The sequence below is a fragment of the Branchiostoma belcheri genome, unplaced genomic scaffold (assembly GCF_001625305.1).
Source record: "Branchiostoma belcheri isolate BF01 breed outbred unplaced genomic scaffold, Haploidv18h27 scaffold15, whole genome shotgun sequence".
NCBI classification, from domain to species: Eukaryota; Metazoa; Chordata; class Leptocardii; order Amphioxiformes; family Branchiostomatidae; genus Branchiostoma; species Branchiostoma belcheri.
In genome coordinates, this window is record NW_017802935.1 from 442784 (window position 1) to 460505 (window position 17722).

Genomic DNA, 17722 nt, shown 5'->3' on the forward strand with positions numbered 1-17722 from the left:
CCGACATTGTATTGGTCAATCTAAGAAGACAGCTCTAGTACTTCTACGGTATCTAAACATGACAACACGACTCGACTGGTTAAAACGTTCATGAGAACAGTCCAGAGTCCAATTAATGCCATGCCATGATTTGGAATGCAACGAAATGGAAAGCCTGTTGTATTCCAAAGCATATGTTTGGCAATAACACACATTTGGAATGTATCACGTGTTGCCAGGTACTCAGGTAGGGGAATCCCCTGCCTGACTCACTGGTAAATCCACTGACGCTGGGCTCGCTTGGCGGCTCACTCTGTAGTTATATCAAGAAATAACCACGCTTATGACACCATAGACCTCTTCATCCCAGTACGTGCAAACCTCAATTGGTTGAGGGCTCCAGCACGGTGGGGGTGGGGGTATTGGATGGGGTGGTCGTACAAGTTTTGTGTTTGTAAGCTGTGGTCAGCAGCTCCTCTATGGGCTGGGGCGTCACTCCCTGTCCGCCACCGAAAGCAGGGTGGCGGTGAGTACCCGAATACACCTCGGGGTGGGTCATTAACCCTTCATTGAATATGCGATTATGACATGTATCTGATTCTTTACAGAATGGGTACAAGACAGTGAAGTCACTAGCACCAGCGTGACATCACAGGACGGCGATTACAGGTTTGTCACTTACTCGTATTTGACAATATGTATAATTCACCAGTTCTCTACTTTCCTATAATGCTGAATGATTCGAATACAGTAGGATTGTGCAGCACAGAGGACTTTTTAAGATTTCAATTGTTGTTAAATACTGTTCGTAGTTATGAGTACAATGTATTTTTAGTGTAATTAAAAATTGTGCTTTTAAGTAAATGTAAAGGTGTGTGTAATTCAGTTGGCAGACTTTACAGCTCCCAACATAATTTTGTAAGCAGTTTTGAACAGGGTGGAGGCAGTTAAGGGAGCTCTAGATCTGGCCATGGAAAGCCCTGATGTGATCCCAGCTTATGGCACCATTAGAATGGTTTATTATGCGATACAAACTCATCGCAGCTTATGAGCTGAATTGCGAGTTCATGTACATAATATGCAAATTTTCACAAGATGACCTATACACCTCAGGGCGGGTCATCATTCACCCTTCATTACAAACCGTTAAGGATATGCGATTATGACAATTAGCTGTTTCTTTACAGAATGTCTACAAGGCAGAGTGAAGTCACAAACAGCAGCGTGACAACACAGGACGGCGATGACAGGTTTGTCACTTAGATATGATTTGCATGAGTAAATTTTGTAATAATTTTTGTTGTTCATTTATGGCTCTGCTCAATAGCAAAAAACATGCAAAATACAGGTTGTTTATATGTTGTTTAATCATATCATATGGCAACCATATTTGTCACAGTATATACGAAGAACATCTACAAAACGGTTTCAGAGCCCTGCAGACTGGAGACCTGGACAAGGCAGAACAAAGCTTTGCATCTGCGCTCAGGTCTGTTCATGGCAAAGGTAAGTGTCGTTGGGTATGAAATATGTTCAAAGTGTCACATCAATGTTTTCCCGTTAATAGTTTCATCAGGTTGGTACGTCACTGAGTAAAGATACTCTTTCTACACAACCAGGTGTTTTATTCAGCCGTCCGTTTCAGGGACCGTTGGCCTGAGGAAGGTAATAGTTACCGAAACGTCGGCTGAACAGAAGACTTAGAAAGGTTATGTAGAAAGAGTCTCTTTAATTATTCGTTAAAATTCAAATGAAATTTTACTACAATCCTGTTGTCTCTCTACATAGCATTATTCGTCATCAAGGTGACTCAAAGAAAAGTTGTAATACGACAAAAAAACAATGATTGATTATAATGAATGAATTAATTAATTAATTTTTTTATTTAATATTTATTAATAAAGTCTTTGTGTGCCTAGATAATAGCTTAAGTGTGTAGTGTCTGGTCTATTAGTATTCCTTATTTAGCAACAATGCCACAACGACACGAAGAAGAAGTACGAAAGTGTTAATACACCTTCCACACACAGGAAAACCTGTCCTTGGTGCTGAACACCTTCCACACACAGGCAAATACATTGTACATGCACGAGGGCTAATTGCAGGTAACGTAATAGTGTAGCACTTTTAGATTTGAATCAAAAGAAACTAATGTCAGATTACCATCTTTCAATTTTTGCAGGCCAAGACAAGAAAGAGGCAGAGCCCCTGTACAGGTTAAGTGACGTCTATCTGAAGAGGGGAGTCCAGTCAAAGGAGGGGGGCGACTTCACCAAGGCTGCAGCACTCTGTAACGCAGCACTGGTAAGAGCTAGGAGAGAAGGTGCGGAGGAAACTATACAGGAAATAACTCAAGTATTTGTGAGGGAAGTCCTGAAGATTGAACAGAAGGTAGACAATGATGATACAGAGAAGCACAAGTCTATGTTAAAGGCTGATAGGGACTACGTAGAAACAGAAATTAAAAGAATTGACAAAGACTCAGAGATAGATCCATATAGCCTTGATGACGAGGACCCAGAGATAAAAGAAGTGGAAATGAAGAGAGTGGAAGCAATCAAAGCTTTGTTTCAGGCACTTGTTGGTCAGCGTAACATGTTCATAGCTGGTCTTGTAGATGAATGTATTAATGTGATGGGCCCTTCTCCCTGTAAGTACGCAATGATAGGCATGGGTTCACAAGCCACGGGATTGGTAACACCATACTCTGATGTGGAGTTCGCCATTTTGGTAGAGGAGGAAACCGTGCATAATGTCAGCTATTTCCGCAACCTCACTCATTATCTGCATCTTAAAGTGATCAATCTGGGAGAAACCATTCTCCCGGCCATGGGGATTAAGTCTCTGAATGATTTCTACTCAGACGACCCCCTGGACAACTGGTTTTATGACTCAGTAACACCGCGCGGTTTTGCGTTCGATGGGGCCATGCCGCATGCATGTAAGACTCCACTGGGCAGGGGTAGAAACAGCACAGGAACAAGCGAACTCATCTGCACACCAAGAAACATGACCAACATTCTGAAAGACGACCTTACGTTCCATTTAAAGAAAGGCTACCATCTCGCCAGTATATTGGGGAATGTGACTTTTATCACAGGAGAACAGGACTTGGTCAGCGAGTATAGGTATTTGTGGACTCAGCAACTTCTAGAAAATGATAGGAGAGTTCCGCTGATAATGGCAATTACTGTACTGGTTGATAATGTATCGACCTTTGAACATCAGTCTCTCACTTCAAGTCTAATGAATGTAAAGAAAGATTTGTATCGATTTTCGAGCCTTGCAGTGTCCTTTTGTGCGCTACGTCATAACATACAGCCAACCACTATCTGGGAGACTATTCAAGAGATGAAAAACAGTGGAGTTATCAGTAGTGGGAATGCACACCACTTAATGGTCATGGTCAGTATCGCAGCAGAACTGAGGCTGCGGACTTACATGAGCAATCGTGGTCAGGTTGAAAATATGTCAGCCTTGTCGTCTATGTCAACCGAAACGGCTATTGGGGAGGCGTTGAAGAAAGTGTTTTACGTCTCGAATACAAAGCAGCTATTAAGGTATTATTACACAGAAAGACCACTAAAACACCTTTTTTCCAAGCTGACTGACCCTCGTCAGCGTTTTGAAGAGTCTTCAATCTTCTATGATGATTCTCCAGAACTGAAAGCTGAAGTATTCAAACTTCTGTGCGATTTCCAAAATTTTAAGACATACACTGAGCAAACCCTAGATATTTATCTATCTAAGCATGGCAAATACACTGTAAACAGGAATGTTATCAACTTACTTAACGACTTGGGTAATGCTTGGAGCAACCTTGGGGATTACAGAAAGGCGGTCAGCTATCACGAACAGTCACTACAGATGAGGCAGAGTATCTATGGCGAGGGCACTGAACATTCTGATATTGCCGCCTCACTTAACAACTTGGGTAACGCCTGGAGCAACCTTGGGGATTACAGGAAGGCGGTCAGCTATTACGAACAGTCGCTACAGATGACGCGGAGTGTCTTTGGCGAGGGCACTGAGCATTCTAATATGGCTGCCTCACTTAACAACTTGGGTAACGCCTGGAGCAACCTTGGGGATTACAGGAAGGCGGTCAGCTATTACGAACAGTCACTACAGATGAGGCGGAGTATCTATGGCGAGGACACTGAGCATTCTCATATTGCCGCCTCGCTTAACAACTTGGGTACTGCTTGGGGCAAACTTGGGGATTACAGGAAGGCGGTCAGCTATTACGAACAGTCACTAGAGATGAAGCGGAGCATCTATGGGGAGGACAGTGCCCATCCTGCTATTGTCCGCTCGCTGAACAACTTGTGCGCCGCCTGGAGAGACCTTGGCGATTACAAAAAGGCCATTGAATATTTCGATAAGAAGGAACAGATGGAACAGATGATCGGAACCGCAGCTGAGTAAGCAGTACAAACATTTCCCATTCGTAGTAGCTGTGAATTACCTCCTCTACCAAAGTCGGTGTACTTTTAGTATGCAACATGCAGATTAAATGTCTAGTAATACAGCCCAATCACGTTGGACTGTGGGACACTAATACTACACATGTAATCTGTAATGTATGTAGAGATCCACACTTTTAGTTAAAAAAGATGAAAATCGAACTTCATCAGCAATATCGTATTACCCTGCCGATGGGTCCCCTTCATCATCATCATCATCATTCATCCTCCATAGTAGAGGTGGAGCATACAAAGTTAGCTCGCCACAACTGCTTGTTATACATCACTGAGAAAAGTTCATGTCCCTCCAAGCCAGTTTCGGTTTCAATAAGTTTCTTAACTGTTATGTTTGGGCGTCCAACTCTTCTCTTACCGGTATCAGGGTTCCAGAGTAGAAGCCTACTGGCTGGTTCTTCACTACGTACTACATGACCGGCCAAGCTAAGTCGTCGACATTTGACTGCTGAAGTTACATTTGGTAGCGGACCGTATAACTGTTCATTAGTAGTATGTTTCCACCATGGTGTATTGAAAACCACTCGCAACATCTTCGTGTATGTTCCGTTTAGTTTTCTAGAATGTGACATATTCATGATTCTGACCCATACAAAAGAATTATTTCAATACATGCCTTAAACACTTTGATCTTAGTTTGTTTTCTAATGGGCGCTTTCCAAATAAAGTCCTATACCTTACATGGTAGCACTACTTAATATGTCTTAGTCGTTTACCGAAATATTGTAAATAGTTTTTTATGCCTGCTGACTGTGGTTTTAATCTTCTTAAAAATGAATTTTTAGCCTTTATTGTAATAATGACAGATATTTTATTGATGATTGCTCCGAGAATATATTCCGCACGATGTAAAGTATTATTAACTAGTTGATCGTAAGTACAGTAACTTTTATTCAAATATGAGTAATTTCAAATACCTGGCGAATTTCCGTGTAATAATTTTTTAGTGATTGAATATCAGTAATTCATGAGTTAACTATTGTATAACCAGTGTAATTCAGCGCGCAATTTTGCGCGCTGCGAAACTGTGGTTTTTTTTACTGTGAGAATGAAATAAACCAATCACTACTACTACAAATCTTATGTAATGAGTGAAGAGCACTCCATGCCTGTGCGATCCGCACATCCATGTCATGAACAGTCCCCTTACAGCAATCAATCACATACGTCACGTGTAGGATAAGTCTAGAAAAACATGTATGTAGTGATTTTTTGCTCTCCAAGAATTAAGGGTTGTGAGTTTTTTTTGGCGTGTTTTAGGCTTTTTTAGCAGGGTTTCTTAATCCCCCCCAAAGCAATTTCCAGTTCAAAAGAAATCATCCCCCCCGCCAAAAAAGCCAGTGCAATAAAAAACGATTTAAAAAGCCTAAAACACATCAAAAATAACCTAATACCCAAACGAGTAGTGATGTGTACATTTTGAATGTTTTATTTTAAATGAATCTGTTCACACGCTTGAAAGGTAAATGTCACGACCTTTCTGCTTCTTATAAACATTTTTCTTCCATGTTGTTTGATTTGCATTAAATTTGTAACTGCACTGTACTTGTGTCGCGTTATGATATTAATTTAATTATGTTGCTGTAGCGGAAACATACCTTCGCTATTAGATTATGTGTTGGTAGCGTTTGTGTGTGTGTATGTGTCATTGTGTGTATGTGAGTCAGCACGATAACTTAAGAAGGATTGTCATGAGTGGTAGGTGGGTAGGTAGGAAGGCCTTGATGAGACCCCAAAATGACTAGATTTGGGGCCTCTAGCAGCTTGTTATGATACTACAACTATGGTTTGTTTGAAAATATTTGAGGGAGGATATCTCGAGATCCAGTCGACAGATCGTCATCATCTTTGGTATGTAGGTAGCTTAAATGGTGCTTGAAATAATCTAAGGACAATTTTTCAGCGCAGGATCTAATGTGCATCAATAATTTAATAATGACAACTGATAATAATTTCATACTGACACATTTGGAAATGAAGGTGAACATCATTGAACGCAACTTATTTAGGTAAGAACATCATTTGCATGATTCATGAGGAAATACTAACATAGCTTTCTTTGTTAAGATAAGACTATCATAGGCTGGAGGGTATTATCAATTGGTATGATTTTATGCAAATAAGTACTTATTTGCATAATCAATGAAAACATTTATAATTCGTCAGACATGATAACCTGTGCGAGTACGAGGTACGAGGTCGTGGAACTCTTATTGATATTTGAGAATTGAGATGCAGGCAGCCTCCGTACTTAACTCATCTGTTACATAATACATGTCGTACGTTGATGTATCTGAACTGTCCTGTTATGAGGGCTAGCCCTTAAACCCATTTCAAATTATATTTTTAACATCACAAAGAAACGAGAAGAAGCCGAACCTCTGTATTAGAGTAGTTTTAGAGCTGTTTGTACTACGACATGTATATTACCCATTTCATACCCGATAGGGCATGAATGTACAATAAAGGTTATTATTATTATTATTCATAATAGCCCCCGGTTAGTTGGGCAGTCCTGGCTATGTATTTGTTTATATACAGTTCAATAAATCAAATCGACTCAACTAAGGTCCAGCGTATGTAAAAATACGAGCAACCATACGAGTTGAACAAAAGGCAACTAACCCTACTATACCCCCTATCGTTTGTCAATGGAACATTCCGGAAACTCCCGCTGAACAGGTGAGGTCATACCTGGACACTTCCGCTTTCGCGGTGCCAGTCGCTGGTAGGAACCACTACTTTTACCTGCAACCCGAGGATCAGGAGTGTTTTTTGTCCTGCAATAAGGCTATTATTCTTCACCCTTAGAAGTAATGAGAACAACACCGGCCTGCGAAGACTGAAAAACGTATGTAACGTTATCATATGTTGACTAACGTACCGTAATGTACTCCAGAAACTTGAAAGTACGATACCCCGACATTATTACTGGTCAATCTAAGACGCCCGTCCCGTTGAAAACACGAAGAACAGATTAACAGATTGTCCTGCAATAAGGCCTTTACCCTTCATCCTTAGAAGTAATGAGAACAACACTGGGCTAAGAAGACTGAAAAAGGCATGTAATGTTTACGTTATACATGTTTGTTGACTACGCGCCGCAATGTAATATAGAAAAAGTACGATACCCCGACATTATTACTGGGCAGTCCTAGAAGCCCGTTGAAAACACGAAGAACAGATCTACAGATTGCCCTGCAATAGGCTATGGCTTCATCCTTTAGAAGTATTGAGAACAACACCGGGCTAAGAAGACTGAAAACTGAGGTGTGTAACATTATATGTTGGCTGCGTGCCGCAATGTACGCCAGAAGAAGTACGATACCCTGACATTATATTGGTCAATCTAAGAAGCCCGTTGAAAACACGAAGAACAGATGTACAAATTGTCCTGCAATAAGGCTTTTATACTTCGCCCTTAGCTGTATTGAGAACAACACCGGCCTAAGAAGACTGAAAATGGTGTTATACATTACGTTATACATGCATGCTGACTACGTGCCGCAATGTACGCCAGAGAAAGTACGATACCCCGACATTATATTGGTCAATCTAAGAAGGCAGTTCTACGGTATCTAAACATGACAACACGACTCGACAGCGTGGTCAGCCACGTTAGAACAGTCCATAGTCCAATTAATGCTATGCCAAGATTTGGAATGCAACGAAATGGGAAGCCTGCCCTGTTGTATTACAAAGCATAGTTTGGCAAAAACACCTTTTGGAATGCATCACGTGTTACCAGGTAATGGTAGGGGAATCCCCTGACTCACTGGTAAGTCCACTGACGCTGGGCTCGAATGGCGGTTCTGTCTGTATTTTTTTTCATTATTTACTTCATGATTCACCACTAAACAAGTTTTGGGTTACTGTACAGCCATTGATGCCAGATGTTTGTTGACCTTAGACTTGAAAAAAAAGCCAGGCTTGTAACATTACGCCTATCTGAGAGTAGTTGTTGGCCAAAAAGGTAGCGTACAAGTCACTCCAAACAAGATTTTGTAAGCGGGTTTGAACTGGGTTGAGGCAGGCTAGGGGGTTTTGGGCAGCATCATTCAAAGATTTTAAAGATATGCGTTTATGACAATTATCTGATTCTTTACAGAATGGCTACAAGCCAGAGAAAAGTCACAAACAGAAGCGTGACAACACAGGACGGCGATGACAGGTTTGTCACTTACTCGTATTTTAAGTGCAATTCACCAGTTCCCTACTTTGATAGACTGCTGAATGATTATAATACAGCCTGATTGTGCAGCACGGGGGATTTTTTTAGATTTCAATTGTTGTTAAATGCTGTTTGTAATTATGGGTATTTTTAGTGTAATTCAGAATTGTGATTTGAAGTACAATGTCATGTAAATGAGTGTGTGATTCAGTTGGCTGACTGTGAAATGCTTCACAGCTCCAAACATAATTTTGTAAGCAGTTTTGAACTCGGTTGAGACAGTTAAGGGAGCTCTGGAAAAATCCAGCCTAGATGTGACCCCACCATATGACACCATATGCACCTCGGGACGGGTCATTATCCATTCATTAAAAACTTTTAAGGATATGCGATTATGAAAATTATCTGTTTTTTTACAGAATGGCTACAAGCCAGAGTGAAGTCACAAACAGCAGCGTGACAACACAGGACGGCGATGACAGGTTTGTCACTCACTCGTATTAACAACAAGTTAGACTTGCTAGACTGCTGAATGATTCGAATACAGTCGGATTGTGCAGCACAGAGGACTTTTTAAGATTTAAATTGTTGTTAAATGCTGTTCGTAATTATGAGTATTTTTAGTGTAATTCAGAATTGTGATTTTAAGTACAATGTCATGTAAATGAGTGTGTAATTAAGTTGGCTGACTGTGAAATGCTTCACAGTTGGCTCCCAACATAATTTTGTAAGCAGTTTTGAACTCGGTTGAGACAGTTAAGGGAGCTCTGGAAAGATCCAGCCTAGATGTGACCCCACCATATGACACCATATGCACCTCGGGACGGGTCATTATCCATTCATTAAAAACTTTTAAGGATATGCGATTATTACAATTAGCAGGGAGCTCTGAAAAGATCCAGCCCAGATTTCACCCACTATATGACACCATTAACACCTCGGGGCGGGTCTTTATTAACCCTATATTAAAAAATATGCGATTATTACAATTAGCTGTTTTTTTACAGAATGGCTACGAGACAGAGTGAAGTCTCAGACAGCAGAGTGACAACACAGGACGGCGATGACAGGTTTGTCACTCACTCGTATCAGACAACAAGTATAATTCACCAGTTTCCTACTTTGTTAGACTGCTGAATGATTCGAATACAGCCTAATTGTGCAGCACGGAGGGTTTTTAAGATTTCAATAATTGTTGTTAAATACTGTTCTTAATTTTGAGTATTTTAGTGTAATTCAGATTTGTGATTTGAAGTACATTCAAGTAAATGAGTGTGTAATTCAGTTGGCAGACTGTGAAATGCTTCACAGCTAGCTCCCAACATAATTTTGTAAGCAGTTTTGAACAGGGTGGAGGCAGTTAAGGGAGCTCTAGATCTGGCAAGCCCTGATGTGATCCCACCTTATGGCACCATTAGAATGGTTTATTATGCGATACAAACTCATCGCAGGTTATGAGCTGAATTGCGAGTTCACATACAACTTTTCACAGGATGACATATACACCTCAAAGCGGGTCATTAACCCTTCATTAAAACTATATTTTATGACAATTATCTGTTTCTTTACAGAATGGCTACAAGCCAGAGTGAAGTCTCCAACAGCAGTGTGACAACACAGGACGGCGATGACAGGTTTGTTACTTACTCGTATTAACTACAAGTTTGTAATTCACCAATCCCCTACTTTGCTAGACTGCTGAATGATTCGAATACAGCCTAATTGATACTGTTCGTAATTATGAGTATTTTTAGTTTAATTCAGAATTGTGATTTTAAGTACATGTAAATGAGTGTGTAATTGAGCTGGCAGACTGTGAAATGCTTCGCAGTTGGCTCCCAACATAATTTTGTAAGCAGTTTTGAACTCGGTTGAGACAGTTAAGGGAGCTCTGGAAAGATCCAGCCTAGATGTGACCCCACCATATGACACCATATTCACCTCGGGGTGGGTCATTATCCATTCATTAAAAACTTTTAAGGATATGCGATTATGACAATTATCTGTTTCTTTACAGAATGGCTACAAGCCAGAGTGAAGTCTCAGACAGCAGCGTGACAACACAGGACGGCGATGACAGGTTTGTCTCTTACTCGTATTAGGTAACAAGTGTAATTGACAAGTTCCCTACTTTGCTACACTGCTGAATGATTCGAATACAGCTTGATTGAGCAGCATTAAGATTCCAATTGTTGTTAAATGCTGTTTGTAGTTATGAGTATTTTTATTGTAATTAAAAATTGTGATTTTAAGTAAATATAAAGGAGTGTGTAATTCAGTTTACAGACTGTGAAATGCTTCACAGTTGGCTCCCAACATAATTTTGTAAGCAGTTTTGAACTCGGTTGAGGCAGTTAAGGGAGCTCTGGAAAGATCCAGCCCAGATGTCACCCACCATATGACACAATTAACACCTTGGGGTGTGTCATTAACCGAACACTAAAAACTTATTTCTTAAATCGAATCAATTCGCAACAGATATCCAATCATGAACGGGGCCTAATTAGAGAGGGAGCTCTGGGTAGATTCATTGAAAGCTTTTAAGGATATGCGATTATGACAAAAAGCTGTTTCTTTACAGAATGGCTACAAGGCAGAGCGAAGTCTCCAACAGCAGCGTGACAACACAGGACGGCGATGATAGGTTTGTTACTCACTCGTATTAACAACAAGTGTACGTATGTAATTCACCAGTTTCCTACTTTGCTAGACTGCTGAATGATAAAAAACAGGCTAATATAGGGGGATTTTTTTTTTTAGATTTCAATTGTTGTTAAATACTGTTCGTAATTTTTATTTTATTTTATTTATTTCATTTATTTATCCAGGTGATACATATCGCCTTGTCGGCGTTTTTCAATGATACCTGGGGGTAAACCCCAACATAGTAAAATACAAAGTAACTGAGGATAAAATACAATAATAAATAAGAAGAAAATAATCACTATATACAGGTGTGAAATAAATCATAAGGTAACATAAAGAATCCAACCAAAAAAAATAAGTTAAAGCGAAAGGAATTTGCATATCAATGGAAATTATCTCACAAGCATAAATCAAACAAAATCATATTAATTGTGAGTATATTTGGTGTAAGTCAGAATTGTGATTTTATGTACAATGTCATGTATTACTAAATGAGTGAGTAATTCAGTTGGCAGACTGTGAAATGCTTTACAGCTCCCAACATTATTTTGTAGACAGTTTTGAACAGGGTGAAGGCAGTTAAGGGAGCTCTAGATCTGGAAAGCCCTGATGTGATCCCACCTTATGGCACCATTAGAATGGTTTATTACGCGATGCAAACTCATCGCAGGTTATGAGCTGAATTGCGAGTTCATGTTCACATACAACTTTTCACAGGATGACATATACACCTCAGAGCGGGTCATTAACCCTTCATTAAAGGATATGAGATTATGACAATTAGCTGATTCTTTACAGAATGGCTACAAGACAGAGTGAAGTCTCCAACAGCAGTGTGACAACACAGGACGGCGATGACAGGTTTGTCACTTACCCGCATTAACAACAAGTGTAATTCAGCGATTCCCTACTTTGCTAGACTGCTGAATGATTCAAATACAGCCGGATTGTGCAGCACGGGTTTTTTTTAGATTTCAATTGTTGTTAAATACTGTTCTTAATTTTGAGTAATTCAGAATTGTGATTTTAAGTACAATGTCATGTAAATGAGTGTGTGATTTAGTTGGCTGACTGTGAAATGCTTCACAGCTCCCAATATAATTTTGTAAGCAGTTTTGAACTCGGTTGAGACAGTTAAGGGAGCTCTGGAAAGATCCAGCCTAGATGTGACCCCACCATATGACACCATATGCACCTCGGGACGGGTCATTATCCATTCATTAAAAACTTTTAAGGATATGTGATTATGACAATTAGCTGATTCTTTACAGAATGGCAACAAGTCAGAGTGAAGTCACAAACAGCAGCGTGACAACACAGGACGACGATGACAGGTTTGTCACTCACTCGTATTAGACAAGTGTAAAAGGGCCTTTTGCGTTTTTATCCCCGGCACATACTAGTATATCGACGATATGACAAGTTTGAAGTTCTATAATGTTATGCATGGATTTGAATTTCTTTAAATTTACAATTGATATTGATATACACTTGATATTTGTGATACTTGAAATAGTTTATGTTTACTTGGATAAATGCTTTGCCCTAAAATAGGTATGATTAGCATGAGTACATTTTGTAATGGTTTGTCGTTTATTTCTTTTATTTTATTCACATGTATTTATGAGCATTAGATAGCAAGCACATTCGTACACGAATATAAAACATGCAAAATACAGGTTATTTTACGGTGTCGTTTATATCATATCATAATTATATTTGTCACAGTATATACGAAGAACATCTACAAAATGGCTTCAAAGCCCTGCAGACTGGAGACCTGGACAATGCAGAGCGAAGCTTTGCATCGGCGCTCAGGTCTGTTCATGTCAAAGGTAAGTGTTTTTGGGTAAGAAATATGTTCAAAGTCACTGAGTAAAGATACTTTTTCTACACAACGATGTGTTTTCCTTAGCCGACGTCTGCCCTTAACAAGATGACAGACGGTCACCGAAACATAAGCTAAATAAACGACTTGGTCGTGTAAAAAGAGTACCTTTTTTTTCTCGTTCATTGTTTTTGTCCACAAATTAAATTTTACCACAAACCTGGTGTCTCTATATATGCATGTAAAATCGTCATCAAGAAAAAAAGTAACACCAATGACTGAGCTGTACACAAAGATCTTAAAGTGTGTAGATTAGCATTGTTTATTCATGAACGATGCCACAATAATGCGAAAAGATCTACGAAAGAGTTTCAATAGAATACCACTTTTATATTTGAATCAAAAGAAAATAAAAATGTCACATTACCATCAACAACCTTTAGACATTTTATTTACAGGTCAACACAAGAAAGAGCTAGAGGCAGATCCCCTGTACAGGTTAAGTGACGTCTATCTTAAGAGAGGAGTCCAGTCAAAGGAGGGGGGAGACTTCACCAAGGCTGCAGCACTCTGTAACGCAGCACTGGTAAGAGCTAGGAGAGAAGATGCGGAGGAAACTATACAGGAAATAACTCAAGTATTTGTGAGGGAAGTCCTGAAGATTGAACAGAAGGTAGACAATGATGATACAGAGAAGCACAAATCTATGTTGGAGGCTGATAGGGACTACGTAGAAACAGAAATTAAAAGAATTGACAATGACTCTGAGATAGATCCATATAGTCTTGATGACGAGGACCCAAAGATAAAAGAAGTGGAAATGAAGAGAGTGGAAGCAATCAAAGCTTTGTTTCAGGCACTTGTTGGTCAGCGTAATATGTTTATAGGTGGTCTTGTAGATGAATGTATTAAGGTGATGGGTCCCCCTCCCTGTAAGTACGCCATGATAGGTATGGGTTCACAGGCCACGGGATTGGTCACCCCATACTCTGATCTGGAGTTCGCCATTTTGGTAGAGGAGGAAACCGAGCATAATGTCACCTATTTCCGCAACCTCACTCATTATCTGCATCTCAAAGTGATCAATCTGGGAGAAACCATTCTCCCGGCCATGGCGATTAAGTCTCTGAATGATTTCTACTCAGACGACCCCCTGGACAACTGGTTTTATGACTCTGTAACACCGCGCGGTTTTGCGTTCGATGGAGCCATGCCGCATGCATGCAAGACTCCATTGGGTAGGGGAAGAAACAGCACAGGAACAAGCGAACTCATCCGCACACCAAGTAATATGACCAACATTCTGAAAGACGATCTTACGTTCCATTTAACGAAAGGCTACCATCTCGCCAGTATATTGGGAAATGTGACTTTTATCACAGGAGAGCAGGGCTTGGTCAGTGAGTATAGGTCTTTGTGGACTCAGCAACTTTTAGAAAGTGATAGGAGAGTTCCGCTGTTGATGGCAAATACTGTACTGGTTGATAATGTATCGATCTTTCAACATCAGACTCTCACTGCTAGTCTGATGAATGTAAAGAAAGATTTGTATCGATTTTCGAGCCTTGCAGTGTCCTTTTGGGCGCTACGTCATAACATACAGCTAACCACTATCTGGGAGACTATTCAAGTGATGAAAAACAGTGGAGTCATCAGTAGTGAGAATGCACACCACTTACTGGTCATGGTCAGTATCTCAGCAGAACTAAGGCTGCGGACTTACATGAGCAATCGTGGTCAGGTTGAAAATATGTCAGCCTTGTCGTCTGTGTCAATCGAAACGGAAATTGGGGAGGCGTTGAAGAAAGTGTTTTACGTCTCGAATACAAAGCAGCTATTAAGGTATTATTACACAGAGAGACCACTAAAACGCCTTCTTTCACAGCTGGCTGGCCCTTATCAGCCTTTTGAAGAGTCTTCAATCTTCTATGACGATTCTCCAAAACTGAAAGCTAAAGTATTCGAAAGTCTGTGCGATTTCCAAAATTTTAAGACATACACAGAACAGGCACTAGACAATTATCTATCTCCGCATGGCAAATACACTGTAGACAGGAATGTTATGAAATTACTTAACGACTTGGGTAATGCTTGGAGCAACCTTGGGGATTACAGAAAGGCGGTCAGCTATCACGAACAGTCACTACAGATGGAGCGGAGTATCTATGGCGAGGGTACTGAACATTCTACTTATATTGCGGCCTCACTTAACAACTTGGGTGAGGCGTGGAGCAACCTTGGGGATTACAGGAAGGCGGTAAGCTATCACGAACAGTCACTACAGATGGAGCGGAGTATCTATGGCGAGGGTACTGAACATTCTTATATTGCGGCCTCACTCAACAACTTGGGTAACGCCTGGAGAAACCTTGGGGATTACAGGAGGGCGGTCAGCTATTACGAACAGTCACTACAGATGAGGCGGAGTATACATGGCGAAGGCACTGAACATTCTGATATTGCCACCTCACTTAACAACTTGGGTATGGCCTGGAGTGACCTTGGGGATTACAGAAAGGCGGTAAGCTATCACGAACAGTCACTACAGATGGAGCGGAGTATCTATGGCGAGGGCACTGAACATTCTGGTATTGCCGCCTCACTTAACAACTTGGGTACGGCCTGGAGTGACCTTGGGGATTACAGGAAGGCGGTCAGCTATTACGAACAGTCACTACAGATGAGGCGGAGTATCTATGGCGAAGGCACTGAACATTCTGATATTGCCGCCTCACTTAACAACCTGGGTAGCGCATGGGACGACCTTGGGAATTACAGGAAGGCGGTCAGCTATTACGAACAGTCACTACAGATGATGCGGAGTATCTATGGCGAGGGTACTGAACATTCTGATATTGCCAAATCACTTCACAACTTGGGTATCGCCTGGAGAAACCTTGGGGATTACAGGAAGGCGGTCAGCTATCACGAACAGTCACTGCAGATGAGGCAGAGTATCTATGGTGAGGGTACTGAACATTCTGATATTGCCCACTCACTTAACAACTTGGGTAATGCCTGGGGCAACCTTGGGGATTACAGGAAGGCGGTTAGCTATCACGAACAGTCACTTCAGATGAGGCGGAGTATCTATGGCGAGACTACTGAACATTCTGATCTTGTCGCCTCACTTAACAGCTTGGGTAACGCCTGGAGTGACCTTGGGGATTACAGGAAGGCAGTCAGCTATTACGAACAGTCGCTACAGATGGAGCGGAGAATATATGGCGAGGGCACTGAGCATTCTGATATTGCCGCCTCACTTAACAACTTGGGTTCCGCCTGGAGTAACCTTGGGGATTACAAGAAGGCTATCAGCTATTACGAACAGTCACTACAGATGAAGCGGAGTATATATGGCGAGGGCACTGAACATTCTGATATTGCCGCCTCACTTAACAACTTGGGTAACGCCTCGTGCAATATCGGGGATTACAGGAAGGCGGTCAGCTATCACGAACAGTCACTGCAGATGAAGCATAGTATCTATGGCGAGGATACTGAACATTCTGATATTGCCGACTCACTTAACAACTTGGGTGCCGCTTGGAGCAAGCTTGGGGATTACAGGAAGGCGGTCAGCTATCACGAACAGTCACTACAGATGAGGCGGAGTATCTATGGGGAGGGTACTGAACATTCTGATATTGCCGACTCACTTAACAACTTGGGTACCGCCTGTAGCGAGCTTGGGGATTACAGGAAGGCGGTCAGCTATTACGATCAGTCACTACAGATGAGGCGGAGTATCTATGGCGAGAGCACTGAGCATTCTGATATTGCCGCCTTACTTAACAACTTGGGTAACGCCTGGAGCAAGCTTGGGGATTATAGAAAGGCGATCAGCTATCACGAACAGTCACTACAGATGATGCAGAGTATCTATGGCGAGGGCACTGAACATTCTAGTATTGCCGCCTCACTTAACAACTTGGGTAACGCCTGGAGAAATCTCGGTGACTACAGAAGGGCGGTCAGCTTTTACGAGAAGTCATTAGAGATGAGGCGGAGTATCTATGGGAAGGACAGTGCCCATCCTGATATTGTCCGCTCGCTGAACAACTTGTGCGCCACTTGGAGAGACCTTGGTGATTACAAAAAGGCCATCGAATATTTCTTTAAGAAGAAACAGATGGAACAGATGCTCGGAACCGCAGCTGAGTAATCAGTACAAACATGCCCCATTCTTAGTAGCTGTGTATGAACTCCTCTACCAAAGTTGGTGTACTTTTACTATGCAACATTTTGTAAAGGGAGCAGATTATAGGCCTAAGAATTTAGCGCAATCACATCGGATTGTTGGGCTCTAAATAGTACAAATGTAATCTGTAACATATCTGGCGTGTTACGCCGAAGGGTGTGGCTATACCCCTACAGATGCGTACGTAGAGATCGATACATTTAGTTAGTTACTATGAAAATTCGAACTTCATCAGCAATATCTTATTACCCTGCCGAGTTCCCAGACAGGAATCCAACGAATACATGTGTAGGTAAGGTCTAGCTAGACATGAATGTAGTGATTTGTTGCTCTCAAAGTAGAGGTTTGGGTTTTTGGGGTCATTTTTGGCGTGTTTTTATTTTATTTTTTTAAATCGGGGTTTCTTTTTTGCACTC

At 41.1% G+C, this 17722-nt stretch overlaps 2 protein-coding genes across 2 annotated transcripts in view; one reads left to right on the forward strand and one right to left on the reverse strand.

Moving 5' to 3' along the window:
- The window catches only part of LOC109465354, a 33009-nt gene extending 15515 nt beyond the window's left edge, over positions 1 to 17494 (forward strand). The window contains exons 5-15 of the mRNA XM_019762566.1: positions 1167 to 1229; positions 8569 to 8631; positions 9051 to 9113; positions 9639 to 9701; positions 10203 to 10265; positions 10649 to 10711; positions 11213 to 11275; positions 12076 to 12138; positions 12549 to 12611; positions 13006 to 13112; positions 13564 to 17494. Of these exons, the coding sequence (XP_019618125.1) occupies positions 1167 to 1229; positions 8569 to 8631; positions 9051 to 9113; positions 9639 to 9701; positions 10203 to 10265; positions 10649 to 10711; positions 11213 to 11275; positions 12076 to 12138; positions 12549 to 12611; positions 13006 to 13112; positions 13564 to 17270 (4381 nt within the window). The 3' untranslated portion in view covers positions 17271 to 17494. The remainder of the gene's footprint in view (positions 1 to 1166; positions 1230 to 8568; positions 8632 to 9050; positions 9114 to 9638; positions 9702 to 10202; positions 10266 to 10648; positions 10712 to 11212; positions 11276 to 12075; positions 12139 to 12548; positions 12612 to 13005; positions 13113 to 13563) is intronic.
- A 111-nt stretch (positions 17495 to 17605) lies between these two features.
- LOC109465163 overlaps positions 17606 to 17722 on the reverse strand; it is a 24402-nt gene continuing 24285 nt past the window's right edge. The window contains exon 22 of the mRNA XM_019762310.1: positions 17606 to 17609. Within this exon, the coding sequence (XP_019617869.1) occupies positions 17606 to 17609 (4 nt within the window). The remainder of the gene's footprint in view (positions 17610 to 17722) is intronic.